Source organism: Dicentrarchus labrax, unplaced genomic scaffold (genome assembly GCF_905237075.1).
Source record: "Dicentrarchus labrax unplaced genomic scaffold, dlabrax2021, whole genome shotgun sequence".
Taxonomy (NCBI): domain Eukaryota; kingdom Metazoa; phylum Chordata; class Actinopteri; family Moronidae; genus Dicentrarchus; species Dicentrarchus labrax.
The window spans coordinates 21,077,010-21,092,617 of NW_026136709.1; the positions used below are offsets into that span (position 1 = coordinate 21,077,010).

Below are 15,608 nucleotides of genomic sequence, written 5' to 3' on the forward strand. Positions count from 1 at the left end.
TAGCTAGTTAGCTAAACGTTTTGCAAACTAGCTCACTTAAGATGTGACTATATATACTGTATGTTATAAATGTTACGTTAATATCTTTCCTGTACAGTTTTAGATCCTTCTATCTTTATCTGTATTTACATATATTTTGGCAATAAACCCGATTCTGATTCTGACGTTGCCTTTATCTTTTAAAGGGACATTGTGTCGGAATTCCTCCCCTCTAGCGGTGAAATTGTGTTTTGCATTCAAACGAATTGTGCTCTCGAGTTCCCATCTTTTTTACCACAGACGAGCCTAGCACATAGCATCAAACTACAGGAAGGGGAAAAAGTTGCTCAATTGTAATTGGAGCACAGAGCAAAAAGGGGTGGGACTTAGGAAGGTCAAAATAGTTGCTACTTATTCGCCTGTTGTCGATTAATTGACTAATTGTTTGAAGTCTACACTGTATATTGGTTTATTGTTCATGCTGTACATACCCCAGGTGCATGCACTTGCACTGTGCATACTGTATATTGGTTGATTGTAACAAGGTGCATTTCGTTGCAGTGGTACTTACTGTGCAGTGACAGTAAAAACGTACCCACTGTAATGTTATATACAGCTGCTGTACCCAATATTCTGTATGTTAGAGTTAGGATAGAGTGAATGACTTTAAACTCTAAACAGAACTGAAGTACTGCAGAACTTATCTCATATAGATTTTATGTTCCAGCGGACCCAAAAGTTACGTTTGCTGCAGCAAAAGTACACTGTTGACCGCAGCCGGAGGGTCAACGAGGTCACAAGGTCCTCTTGTGCTGAGCACACCTCACACAATGCTTTCAGGTATAGAAAGTGGAGAGCGAAAGGGGGAAATGAGCTGCTGATGTGCGTCAGACTAAACATAAGTGGTTAAACTTGTTTAACCAGTTTTGTGTTACAATTCTCAGCAAGGTCATATTCTCATCCAGATTTCTAACAATCAATTAAAATATTGATGAAGTCTTTTAGGAATTCAACTAATTATTATTTTACAGTTATCAACTATTCTGCCGATTATCTTTTTTGTCTATAAAATGTTAAAAAGTGCTGATTATAATTTTCCAGAGCCCAAGGTTGCACCTTCAAATTATGTTTTTTGTTCAACCATCAGTTCATAACACAAATATATTCATGTTTTGGGTCATATTTTACAAAGAAAAGCAGTAAATGAACACATTTTGAAAGCTGAAACAAGCAAATTTTCATTAATTATCAAAATATTTGCTAATTAATTTTCAATTAAAGTCAACCGACTTGTTGTTGCAGCCTTAAATTATTATTCTTTTCATATTATAATTCAATTAAAAATAACAAAAACTGAAAATAAAGAGTCTTGTGAGTCTGTGTGCGGACAAACTGTATAAACTGTATAAATACACTTGACTCAACTTAGGCTGTTAAATAAGCAGATGGAGGTTCCTTTAGAATACACTCTCACCATAAATCTGTGTATTTTTCCTCAGGCCTCATCAAGACAGCCCTGCCCGGCATGGACAGAGAAGTCAAAGAAAACTACCAGGTTGTGATCCAGGCTAAAGACATGGCCGGACAGATGGGTGGACTCTCAGGAACCACAACGGTCAGCATCACCCTCTCTGATGTCAACGACAACCCGCCACGCTTCTCCAAGAGTGAGTACAGCCTCCTGGAAACCCACCCACGCACTCACACACACACACACACACACACACACAGAGTGACCGGTACTCAGTCCATGAAAACCACTTGTCAGTGTGAGCGGGTGCCAGCCAGGCAGCCCCCATCTGGTGTCAGTTTCAAAATGAATTTGGATTATTGCAGGGAGCTCTGGGTTTTGTGCGACTAAGGCGGGCCTCTTAAAGGCAGCGAATAATTAAATATAGAGCCATGTGACAGTGCGAAGGGTCCTGCAAAGTGCATCAGATCAGCCCTGTAATCCCTATTAAATGAAGAGAGTACATTCACTGGGCTTTATCTCCTCTACTCTTCCACTCTCTTTGTCTATCTCCCGCTATTAAGTCTTTCTTCTGCTGCCTTTTACTCCATAAAAACCAATGTTCTCAATTTATTGCTCGAACTGTCCTTGGTGCACTTTTTCCCTCTTTTTGTTCCCCTCTTGCTCATCAATCATCAATCCTTCCTTTCTACTCCCATCCTACTCTCTTTCAGTCTCGCACATTGTCTCCCTTTCTTCTCTCACCCCCCCCCCACCCCCACCCCCTCCCACTCGTCTCACTTCCTCTCATGCATCTGGCAAACGGCGAAGGCAGCCAGATCAGACTGACAGATTACTGGTGTCGTTGTGTTTCCCCTCAGTAACAGCAAGCGGCAACTGTACAGTGGGCGGCTCGCGCGCGCGGCACGGCAAACACACGACCGCAGAACTCCCGCTGTCCCCCCATTTATCACTCCCTCCTCCCACCAGCTTGGGGGGAGGGAAGGGATGGGGGTTGAGGGGATGGGGGGTGGGGGGGGGGTGAGACAGACGCTGTCATCTCAGCCCCTCTGCCAATGAATGAACAGTGAGAGGAAGGAGGGAGATGGATACGACGGGGATGGAGGAGGTGACAGGAGGGGAAGATAGAGGAAGAAAGAGGGAGAGTGATGCAGGCGACAGAAAGACAGCCTGTGATGGAGGGAGGGGGGGGCAAGGGAGACAGAGGGGAAGATTGAAAGAGGGAGAAAGAGGAAGAGATATTGTAATGGGACACCCAGAGGAGGTAGAGTGTCAGGAAGCGATATCATTGTTGTCTGCCGGAGTGATGCCTCTTCTTTTCCACCCAATGCTAAATACCTGTTAGCCTAGGGAAACCTTCTCGTGGTGTGGCGCTTTCAGTGTGTGTGTGTGTGTGTGTGTGTGTGTGTGTGTGTGTGTGTGTGTGTGTGTATGTGTGTGCAGAGGCAAGTGTCAGCGTCACGGAGACCTGCCGACTCAGGCGTTGCCAAAACACTGTCAGCATGTTTTATTAGTGTGTCAGTGCTGTTTGTCTCCGCAGGCTGTGTGTATATCACGCCCGCTCCCTCCTGCAGTCCAGCTATTTATTTAAGCATACGAGATGCAGCTGGGGCCGCCGCGGCCGACAGGCAGCCATCAATTCATCCGCCTCAAACCAGGAAATCATCTCACAAAATAAAATAAAAAAAAGGGGGGAAGAAGCAATTAATTTATGTTGAGCAAATTGGCCCAGAATTTATGTTACATCCTAAACTTGAAGTAGTGAGTCAATACGGCTTGTAGCAACTTGCGTGAAAGGCCAAATGTCTGTTTTGGAAATGAAATATGTTTTACCGCATATGAAATGTCTGCTCCACAGCTGATCTACAAATGTTGCAGCACTAAATCTCCCCTTTCGCTTTCTCCCTTTCACACACTCTCCCTCCCCGGCTGGCTCTCATGTTGCTGCTCTCTGATTGGCTCTGACTCACTTTCTCCCTGACTTGCTCTCTTGTATTCTCACTCCCTGACTCACCCGGTTACACTTTTTCTTTTTTCACTACCAGGGTCATAAAAAAAATACTCGGGTTATGACGCTCGTTGGGTGTCAGGGGTGCTGTTGTTTCTTTTTCGGCTGGTGTATCTCGAGCGCTTTTGTAAAATAGTCTCGGGGCACCCTGCAGAGCTGCCATGCTTCTCGATTAGGCTTTTAATTTCGATAAGATCTTTTAAACAGGCATTGATTCACCTCTTACATGAATTTCATCTTTGTGTGAAAAGCTGAGAATGGACATGAAAAGAAAAACCGAGGACGTGACCTCAGTTGTCACGGTCCTGCTCACCCACTCAATCTCTGACACTCCTACACTCCCGAACCTTTTATTTCTGCAGCTTTTTTCTGTACATCTCAAAAGTGTTGCTCTGATTGACCTATTCTGCTTTTCATGCAACGGCCAAACCATAAAGATGAAAAAAAAATGTCTCTCTCTGCAGCCCTCTACGAGTTCAGAGTGCCCGAGTCCATCGAGCTCGGGTCTGTGGTGGGACTGATCCGGGCCATGGATGCTGACATCGGCGAGAACGCAGAGATGGACTACAGGATCATCGGGAGCGACGGCCCCGGCATGTTTGATGTCTCCACCAATAGGAGCACGCAGGAGGGCGTCATTGTACTGAGGAAGGTCAGGGACTCTCTGTTGGTGTTTGGTGAGGGGTGTAATGGGGCTGTGTGAGTGAGTGTAGTTCCCACTGGGGATGGGGGGGGGATTTTAACAGTTTCAGTTTAATTCACTCAATTAAATCTCTACACAAATAGGCTCCTCTTGATTGAAATATTGATACGCTCATTACATTACAGCTATTACAGCAGTAAGCTTCACTGGCAACAGTGAATGCTTTGTTATTACCTGTTGGGCTATTCTAACCCTCTGATTGGCCGAGCTTCTTGGGGCCTCACGCTGCCTCTCAGGAAGCCCTGCCATCTACATTTTATTTACAATAAAGGCTTGTCTACACAGGAGACATTTCAGACTTGATTTTCAGTCGTTTGTCTCACGTGCGTCTGAAGGAACAGATACGCTTGTATTTTAATCAATACAGCTGTCTACACACGGAGGACTCAAGCTGCTGCTGCTCTGCTAACACGCTGCTTTCGCTATGCAGGATGTGTAGATATCGATTCTCCTAAAAGTGTGCTAGAACTGAACGTCAAAGAGAGACATTAAAGTTAGGATTTTAATCCGGGTTGCTACTTTGGCAGAAATACAACAGAAGATGAACTGGTGTACTAAAGAAGTCAGTCAATAATCAAACTTTTTTTCCCATTATGTTGCACCATGGCATGAGCAGTTTTCCACACAGCAGAGGGGCATAGTGCAGTTAGTTACCTTGTTGAAGAGTTGGAGTTGTGCAGCCGGTAACCTGCAGCTCTTCATCTAACAGCTCACTATGGCAGCTCCTTCTTTTTCCGTTATTCTCCAATATTGAAAACTGATCCGCTGTCAAAAAATCCAGAAAATGACCATGTTTTTGATGAATGATCACAGTAAGCGTTAACCGCAGTGATAAATGTGTTTGACTGGTTCATAATAAAAGCCACCCTGTCTTTTGCCAGCTGAAATCCTTTAATCTGAACCAGCAGCTGCACAAGTTTCCTGTGAATCTTGTCTGTGCGTTGTGTGTAAAGGCAATTTAATTTTTGATCCAGCTCTGGGATGGCGGACCCCGCCACTTTCAATTTAAACTACTGTATAGAGAAGTAATTACAGAATGTAAATACATCAAATGGCTTTTGCTTAGAAAAAATCTATATGAGCCTAAATGTTTTTTTTTTTTAAATAAAATGTACAACATTATCTATCATTATATTAGGTCTCTGTGCATGAAACAAACAATTTTAGGCGGGGTTAATGCATTACTAATGCAGCAATTTATAGAATGCCATTTCATTTTAATGTTTTAGCTTGCCATTATTATGGACTACATTATAATATAGTTTTTTATTATTTGCCATATTGATCTAACTAAATGTAGGAAATAGCACTCGCATTGTTTGTTTTGTTCTTGGCGGTTTGCGTTGTAGAGCCCTAGACTGTGTATGAGCATCACTCTCCTCATTTAGGCAAAAAATGGGAAACAACACAATGAAGTGCAATCAATAAAGAAAACTTTTTATTACCATATGCCCTGACAGCCGGTAGATGGCCAGTAGAGTTATTAGATTTCAACTTACACTTGCTCACACTCCCAGCACATGTGTTTTGAGTGAGATTCATTCTTCCTCTCTGCTGAGACCAAAGCAGAAATATTGATGCTCAGTATGGATCGCAGCATTCAGCGGTGTGCTGTGGTGTGTTTCTGATGTATTCAACAGAATCTGGCAGTTGCCTTATCAAGCGCTCTCTCTGCAGCCTTCGATCGATCGCTTCCATCATGCCATCATTAAGTGGAGGATGACATAATTGCCTTTTGTAGCCACGGCGGTGCTGTAGTGGATGTGGTGTGCGGGCAGAGTGTGTGTGGGGAGTGAGCATGCCCCAATTCTGAACCTACTAATTAAATGGGCTTGTCAAGTGGGAGTGTGTCCCATCTCGGCTTGTACCGGTCCTTCAAAGCAACACATTCCTCCCATTGACGTGCCGTTCCCCCCTGCCTTAACAAGAAACGGCGAAAATCACCGACTCACATTATGTTATTATGCATGGCTTCAGAAAATGTCTCGTTTCCATGTGGATTTTCAAGCTTTCATTGGCTGTTTCCAACGTTCACGGACACAGCATCCTTTCATATGTACAGTAGGCAGCCTGCGAGGGAGCTCACTCTGATCCTGCTGCTCCTGCTCAGCGCCCGGCGCACATTCATTACAATGCACCGCTCCCCAATTATTTCCATCAATGGGGGGATACCTTCAGTGGCTACAACTTCAAAAAAAGTTCTGAAAAAGGAACATAAAAGTGTACCACCAACCTGTGCTAAAATGTACGACGACAGAAACACTGACAATCGCGCAGGAATCAGGCTACTAATCGTTGTGCCCAGTCCATAAATTATAGGATGTAAGAGCAGTGTACAGTTAGATGCAGGATTATAGGGGATCATACGTAAAAAATAACATAGCTGCTTTCCTTTTAAGTTAACAAATGGGTAAAATGAAAGCCTGTTTACCAACTGAAAGGGTCTTGCATAAATATGCATGAAATTACTATATATTTACTGTTGAAACCACAAAATGAAGCCGGCTAAGAAAATTCTGTGGATGTAGTTGTATCCTAAGGAGGACCCAGGAAAAGTGTTTTTTTTACTGTCATCTATTCAATTCATTATTCATTGAACAAAGTACTAAAAATATGAATAGGGAAGTCATGGCGCTCAACAGATGTGACCTTCAACAGAATATCAGTCATGATATTATTATTTTTCTGTTTTAGCTATTCTTTTTCTAATCGGGCTTATTAATATATTGCAATGTAGAAATATGTACAACCTTGATACATTCTTACAAAGTAAAAGCTTTTTATGTGTTACAATTCGTATTTTCCATCATGAAGTCTTACAAGTTTGACACCCCCAACCGTATTTTCTCTGTACTAATCTGATGTACTGATCTCTCATCATTCATTTAACAGAAACATAAAAGCAAAATGAACAGATGTCACCCAGCAAACATCCAGAGACAACTTTGATTGATCGTTTCATAGAGTGTGGCGGGGATCATGAAATCAAGTGGAAAAAGCACAAGAAGTTGTCGTTTCTTTGTTCCTGCCTAAAGAAACAGGGACAAAAGCAAAAGAAAATGCACATAATATGTGCACTATTCAATAACTGCAATAACAAGACTCATCAAAAGACGGAAATTATAGCAAAACAATTTCCTGGAAACAATTATTTGTCTAATCTATACGCCATCTAATTAAAACCAGAAACATTACTTTGCCCTAACATCTTCCCTTAATGAGAAGTCTTGTTTTTTATCATGTTTAATATCGATATGAGTGCAGTTTTCGTGCCTTAATCCGACCATATTGTCCTCATGTTAGTTTTCCAACCAAATGCTACATCAGTCACATTTTTCAGGATGTGGCAGCAGTTAAGTGAAAGGCTTTTACATGTCCAAAAGTGCACTGCCTGATCTGTGCAACCGCCCGTGTGTGTCCATCAAAAGTCTTGTTAGTGTCCTTGAACAAGACACTGAGCCCCTTTGCATGCGCTCATTAGACGATGTTCTGGAAAAGATTGTCAGTTTAATGAATAAAATCCCAATTTGACCTGAAATTAAATGTGGCAGGATGCTCCGAATGGATATTAGTTTTACAAAAAATCAACAGCTGAACGTGCGGCTGCATACAAATGAAGGTTTAAACGTAAGCGTTAAGTGACAAAAGCTGTGATTAGAGCAGAAAACAAAAAGCCGCAGTGGAATTTTCTTCTTCAAGAAAACAAAGAAACATGTTAAAGTAAGAGAATATTAAACACCTCACGCATGCATGTTCTTTCTGTTTTCGCAGCCTCTCGACTTTGAGAGGAAGCGTCAGTACAGTCTCCGTGTTCAGGTGGAAAACGTCCACATCAACCCTCGCTTCTTCTCCGTGGGCCCCTTCAGGGACGAGGCCAGCATCAAGATCATCGTAGAGGACGTGGACGAGCCGCCAGTGTTCGAGCGTGCCAGCTACATCATGGAGGTCAAAGAAGACGCCGCCAGGAACACCATCATCGGATCTGTCAGCGCGTCTGATCCCGACGACAAGAACAGTCTCGTCAGGTACTGAACCACGTGCAACCTTAAGGGAACACATCAGTCTGATAGTTATATATGTTTTATTTTACAGCTAAACTATGCTGCTGAATTTAAGGCAACCATTGATTCCCATTCATTCCTATACATTTTGACCAAACTCAAGCTCCAGTTCATGGCTTTTCGTCCAGAACTTTCAGCCGCATCTGAGCACCCTTTGGACCTCTCATCCGTGTTGGTTTAAAAGTGAAAGTTTGAGCCCGTGTGAATAAACGGTGAGAATAAAAGTACCGGAAAAAGCTACTAATCAGAGTTTCAGTTTAAATTTTTAATATTTTAAATTAAAATATTTTTTTATTATTTAATTAAGTCAACTTTAATTATTTATAATAACATTATCATTGCGTGGTAGTGCCGTTTGAATTCAGACTGGGTTGGATTTAAATTTCATACTGTGGGAACACGAATGGAAGCACTAACCTGCATAAACTGCATACATTATGGATTTGAAGATGGTCAGCAAAAATGCTAAGAATGTGCGGATGGTAGTTAAGGAGGTAAAGCATAAAATGTGTGTCGTCAAATTAAGTTTTTGAGACAAGACACATTCTTACTTCAACTATGGAGTTATTATCTGGTTACACAGTTTGCACTTTATATGTGAGACACAAGAAAACCCTTTCGATCCAAAACCAAACATTATGATTTTAGGTCCAAATAGTCTTGGATTAGAAGGTATGACAACAGATCACACAAATTTGTGGTACAAATAAAACTTTATTAACTTACCAAACGTTTTAACTGGACTCTCGACCAATTCAACTTCATTCATCTCAGACCTTAAAACAGTGGTAATCCTCATACATTTTCAAATGGGAAGAATTTCTAATAATTGTGAAATATAACTTTTTCTAATTGTTCTGTGGACATCCTTTAATCAGTTCAAGTGGTCTTGGACTCCTTATGGGAAAACTATTCATGCACAACACTTGTAGAACTTATACTTGTACCACTTATTACTTTCTATATTCAAGAAGAGGAGTTCTGATTAAGTGAATTATTTAAATATTAACATAAAACTCAAAAGTGGAATTTTTTTCCCCTTTTTAATTAATATTTTATTATTGAGGCCACATGTATTATGTCAGAAATACCAACTCCTGCTAAAGTAAATGCATGAAAAGTTCACTTACTTCATGGAGGTACAAAATTATGCAAGTATTCTATTAAACGGAAGTAATGGCAGTGGGTTGTGAGGCTGCACCTTCCACTCTGTCTCAAAGACTTTTTCATTTTTATGATGCACTAAGGGAGTTGGCTCTCAAGGTTGAAGTTCCACCACTTTATTGCAAGTGTCAAATATGATATCATTCTCTTTTATCGCCCATCATCAAGGAGGTAGCTACCCCGTGGCATTTAAAGCCACGCAGTGGAGGATGAGGGCCCGGTAAAGCCTGGGGGCTGCCTGGCATGAGACGGTTATCTTTATTAGCTCGCACCGCTCGCCACAACATACGCAGACACGTGCACATGTGGGCACGGATGTATACAAAAATACCCTCAGTAAGCACAGACTTCTGCATGCACGAACATACAGCATGTGCAGACACACATGAATACTGAATGATCTACTGTAGCAGATAAGACAGGGTCATAATGGCCTATTTTCTATTAGCCTATTATATGTTGGCTAGTCAGCCAGTGTGAAGGAGACTCATTACTGATGTCCAAGGCCCTAAAACATAAAAAAAATTCAAGGTTTTGAATCCTGAAATTATTTTCTTTTTTCCTCTTGTTACACACGCAGGAATGTTTTTGAATATTATACACACATTGGAATACTTTCCCAGTGTTTTCTGTCCTATGGGTCTCTGTCTGAAACACCTGCCAACTCTTAAAAGAATTTTATTAGCCCTGGTTTTAATGAAGCGTTTTAGTGCTACGATATTCTAAAGGCTGTTTCCAGTCGTCAGCTTAGCAAGGGCAGACTTTTGGAAAAAACACTGGAAACTTTCTTGCCAAGTGAGGATGGTTTGGCATGAAAATTGAACAATTTAGAGATCGAATATTCTTTCAAAATGTCATCTATCCTCAGGCACACATCATGTTCATACACAAAAGTGCCCAATAAGTGTTGGAGATTTGTGTTAAAACTGCGATAAATTCTAGTTCATTCTTGACCTTGAAAACCGCAGCGACCTCGAGGTCCATTTGCTGCTGAGGAGCTTTCAATCTTTGTTTCAGCAGCAGTGAATGCTGGAAAACATGACTGAGAAGTCCTTTAAAGTTCACATAAATTTGAACCTCTTTAATTCTATGGCTCTATCTGTTGATGAAGACCATGTGATATCATCAGAAGCTCCAGAATAGCTTCTGCATGGACCTTGAAGTGAGATTGTCTTAGCAAGTTTTTTAGTTTTCTCACTTTTCAACAACATTTAGATGAATTTATATTAGAAAGTGTTAAAAATAATGGAACCTAAACCTAAACAAACGTTTTCATCCAAATATAGCCCAGGTCACGACCCCTTTTGACCCGTAAATCCCCAAATCAATACTAATACTGGATGCCCGCTGACTCTTGTTCTCGAAGAATCTCTCCGTAAAGTACTGTGGCAAGCCAGCCGGTCATGTAGCTTCTGTAGCGAGGGAAGAGGATATATGTCCCAACGCGCTGATCAGTAACATTTCTGTTACCCTCCATGTCCTTCTGCTTGGCCTCCCATCCAGCCAGCTGCCTGCCTGCTGAGTGCAGCACTTTGGGTGCCCGGTCAGGACGAGGCGCGCTGTTATCTCTCTGCCATTAATCAGGGGAAGGGTTAGGCCCAGCCATCTGAATTATTGGGAATATTAGAAAAGCAATTAGTAAAGCCCACGGCCAACGCAGATTTAACGAGGTTAGAGTTACTGTCGGCGCGGCGAGGTGGTAGGAGCGGAGGAGAGGCAGGCACAGATGAGGAGGGAGTGTTTAGATAAAGACACTAAAATGGTTGATGCAGTAGAAGCAGGAGGGAGGGGCTGGGGGTGTTTGGGGGGGTGCGGTGAGGCGAGAGCGGTGCGGCGGTGCATTGAGAGCCCAGGTTCATAGTCTCCCCTCAGGGGTCTCCTCCTTCTTACGCTGGCCCTCCTGATGCCTGCTACTCCATTAATCACACTGATGTATCGCAGTAGTCTGGGAAGCAGAGAAAAACAACACGACTGGATAACCTGTTGCCTCATGCACGCTTGTGTGTGTGTGTGTGTGTGTGTGTGTAAATCTGTCATCACCACAGGACAGACTATTCAAGACTGTTAGACATATATGTTAAAGGGTCAGTCCCCCAAATCACCAAATATATACAGTCTTACGTACCTCCAGTTGTATCTACTCATGCAGATAATGTTGTTTTCATGGGCTCAGATTTCTCTGATATTTGTGCTCCATCTTCAGCAACTGTGACGCCCAACACTGTTCAAAAGTTTGGAATCGCCTGCCAGATACGGTTCTGTCAGAGGCTGAGAAGGACTACTCTGTATTTTTGAATGGTCTTTCATGCTTTTAGGTTGTAGAAAGTCTTTACAAATAGATGTTATTTTGTATGAAAGGTTTGCAAAAACGTAATGTTTTGTACAAACCGCTGTAGCCAGACTGACAATTGAAAGGGCAGAAAGAGACAAAGATACCTCTGAGCAACAGTTAAATAAGAATGCAAGACATCAGCTGTCATTGATAAAAGAAATTGGAAGTTTAGCATCAAAATCTGAGCAGACAGCTTCCGTTTTCAGTGTCAACAATGTACAATAATGCCTGGAAAAATCTGGAATTAACAGGCGTGTTGCTTTAACAAAGTTGTCCTTGGACTTCAAAACAGGAAAAGAAGGTTGGTCTCGGGTTAGCACTGTTGGAATTGGATCACAAAATATCAGCTAAATGTACTATGAACTGACAAATCACAGTTTATTCAATCTAACCACGCAGTAGACTGCCGAGGCCCCAAGAAAAATAGCTTACCAACAAATTATTTGGAGCCCATTTGCACCGTTGTGGTTCAATAATAATAATTCTGGGTCACTTACGCTTTTCTGGAATGGAAAACAAATTCAAAATTGAAGGGTATTTGGAGGAAAACATGGTGACAACAATGTGCTCTCTTGTCCTGCAACACAGTGGGGACATCAACTAAATGGAAGTTTGAATGTTAATTATTTGAAACAATTTCACACTTGAATAATACATCTGGTGTCTGAATTATACCGTTTGTATGTTCAAATAACTGTTACTTCAGGAAAGTAGGAAAACGTTAATGTAAGAGGCGCAATTGAGCAAAGCAATTTTGAAAATCTGTAAAAGACAAAAATCAGCATCCAATCTCTTGGTTTGGATGTTGGATATCCAGAGTTACAAGGACATCGTTTCTGTAAAAGCATGAAATTCTATACACTGCTGTATCCAAATCCTCTCAGTTAGATACCACAAAGGGTAATTGAGAAAACATGTTTTTTGTGTGTGTATAAAGTGAGCTTTTAGCAGGAGTCTGAAGATGTTTAGAAGCAGGCTTATTAAAGTTTGGTTTATTCGTGCAGGTGAAAACCAATTTTGTCCTCTTCAACATAGTTTCTTCTGAGGGCAAAGCGCTGCCTGGATTGATGCTAAAATTCATATTTTCCTTAATGCGTTCCTGTGTGCTATGAATTGCAAAGAAAGGAAGTAATGGCAGAGTGCAGACAAGTCCATCATGCTTAGTCAGACTTGTTTTGAGTACCTCCTGCCTACTGAAACCCCTTTAACCACACAGATTGTCAATTTAACCAAGTCTCACCAGTGAATGTGACCATTTTCACTCTGGTTTGCACCTGAGAAACTTTGTGAATGTGACTGTTCCCCGTATCCATCACCCGGGGAACACAACACACTTCTGCACAGCCTGAGCGCACGGGTTTAGAAGCCGATCCCTGTGTGTGTCTTGTGCAGGTACTCTATTGATCGGCGCACGGACATGGACAGAGTGTTCAACATCCATGCAGGCAACGGGTCAGTGTTCATCTTCAGGGAGCTGGACAGAGAAGAGAACGCCTGGCACAACATCTCCGTCACCGCCACAGAGTTCAGTAAGTACAGCAAGACGGGAAGCAGACATTTCTGTTCACCCGCTCCCTCTTATTCTGTCCGCCAAATTGGATTTTTAGAGTTGATGTGTGTTGAAGTGAAGAAAGGGGGTTTTGTAGAGTACTAGAACAGTCACTGCCAGTTCACCCGGCATTTGGCGGTTAGCTGGTGTTTGTTCCCCACTCTGAGTAGCACTTACACATACTGTCAATTCTCAAAACATGGCTGCAGGCCTTTATTTAACTAAACTGCAGAGAGGACCAGGCCCTTATTTGAAACAGGCATATCAGATAATAGATTATTATACATTATATGTTGTTCTTATAGGTATATTTTAGCAAATTAGTGAGAAACTTCCCTGTTTGTGATCTACAAACTCAACACATCCATGTGTACTTGATACAAATTGTCCATTTCTGTAACTTTATTCGCATCACAAAGTCATGTTGTACACACCAGCCTCCTACCAGCTTTTCTTTTTAACAGAATTACCAATCACATCCACCAATTGATTCCACTTACCTTGTTTACCTGCATTAAATTACTGTCATTTAAAAATTAAAAGCATGGAAAGTGGCAGGATGATGCCTTTTGAGCTGCTGGAAGACTTTTAATGTGAAAAGTATGCAGGAAGTCACCTTTTTCTTTTGTTTGGTTTGGTGTCATGTTAATGTCAGTGAAACTCAACACTTGTTGTTTAACATTACAGTCCCTTGTAGGCTTTAATGTGAAACATCTGCAGGAAGTTATGGGTTCCACTAACAGTACCTATTGAAAGAACGGAGAAATAGAACTGACTGGAATTAACAAGTAAATCAGAACAGAAGATTGCAAAGTTTTATTTTTCACACGCTCATTCAATAAAATAATTTGAAAAGGAAACAAAGGATAAAAAACTAAACATATTAAATATATCTAAGTATATATATTTATATGTATTAAAAATGTAAACTTCAGTTATAAGGCAAACTACAATAAAATATTGTACGCACTCTGGTGCAAATACGCAAAAGCAAAATGCAAATAAATAGTTCTAATTTGTTACAGTGAATACCCATAATCCAATTTTAGTACTCATTCATGTGGAATACAAGTAGAGACTAATCAAGATGTGTTTAGACCTTAATCATATTTCTTCATGCTATTTATTTATAGTCATTTCTTTTACACATCACATCTAATTTGCGTCACTGTAGAGAATGTGAATCTCTTGTTAACAATATTACTTCAATAACAATATTACATCCACACACAAGACACAACACATGTGCTGCTGTGGTATGGTTATGACAAGTAAAGAAGTATTCATTAGTGTAAATTAACTGTGTTCACCTTTGTGTTTCCTAGACAACCCTCGACAGATCAGCCGTGTACCTGTTTACATCAGAGTGCTGGATGTCAACGACAACGCTCCGACATTCGCCACCAATTACGAGACATTTGTGTGCGAGAACGCGAAGGCTAATCAGGTTGGTATGGCCAAACATAAAGCAGTCGTCATGGTTTCATCTCCACGTCCCCGTTCGGGGTCCGCTTCTAGCTCAGAACGCAATTAGCAGACCTCAGAGAGAATTTGTAATTGTGTCACGTGTGTTTTAAGACAGAAGAAGTACTAGATGGGTGGAGTAACTGAGGCCTTGTTCAGGCTGCCAGCCCATAATCTGTCTTTTGGCATATTCAGATTGATTTTTAGAAATTCTGGACAGCAAAGAAACTGATTCAATTTAAGCACATTTGTAGTTTGTGTGAAATACGATTCCAATCTCGATTTCTACAGACGCATCCCAGTCTGGCCGCACAAATCGTATTTCAAAGTGTCTTTTGGATCCCTCGCACCACACGACAACGCCAAATCCCGAGTGACTGAAATGCATCACAGCGACTGAGCAGAATCTATGCTGCAACTAGCAGAGCTAAGCTAGGACCAATCTGCAAGCTCATGTTTTATTTGCTCTGGCAGATGCATTGGGCCCCCCCTCGTGTTCAGACAGAGACCTGGATCTGGTTGGGCCAATCACAGCTTAATATGGGGCGGATATGTGAAGTTACTGACGCATACATAGTTACCGAAGCAACCCATACAGACAGATTGGTGATTCGATGTGATCATTATGCAAACAGTGTGGACAGTCTGTTTTAAAGATCTGATTTGAGTCTAACACATAAACCTTTTTTTCATCAGGTACATAAATGCAGTTCCAACAGCTCCAAATAAAGATTAAAGAAGTAAATAACACATCTGCAGTCATGGGAGAGAGTCACATACATTACATGTTGTAGTCAAACATCACAGCCTTACAGTTTGTCTTTTCAGTTGTGCTGCTGCCGCCTTTTCCTCCCAAGCGGGAAAGTGCTGCGACACA

At 41.5% G+C, this 15,608-nt stretch overlaps 1 protein-coding gene across 1 annotated transcript in view; it reads left to right on the plus strand.

Moving 5' to 3' along the window:
* The window catches only part of LOC127369291 (cadherin-6), a 58,948-nt gene that overhangs the window by 37,168 nt on the left and 6,172 nt on the right, over window positions 1-15,608 (plus strand). Inside the window, exons 5-9 of the mRNA XM_051410515.1 lie at window positions 1,479-1,646; window positions 3,923-4,110; window positions 7,933-8,186; window positions 13,111-13,247; window positions 14,593-14,714. Coding sequence (XP_051266475.1) covers window positions 1,479-1,646; window positions 3,923-4,110; window positions 7,933-8,186; window positions 13,111-13,247; window positions 14,593-14,714 — 869 coding nt within the window. The remainder of the gene's footprint in view (window positions 1-1,478; window positions 1,647-3,922; window positions 4,111-7,932; window positions 8,187-13,110; window positions 13,248-14,592; window positions 14,715-15,608) is intronic.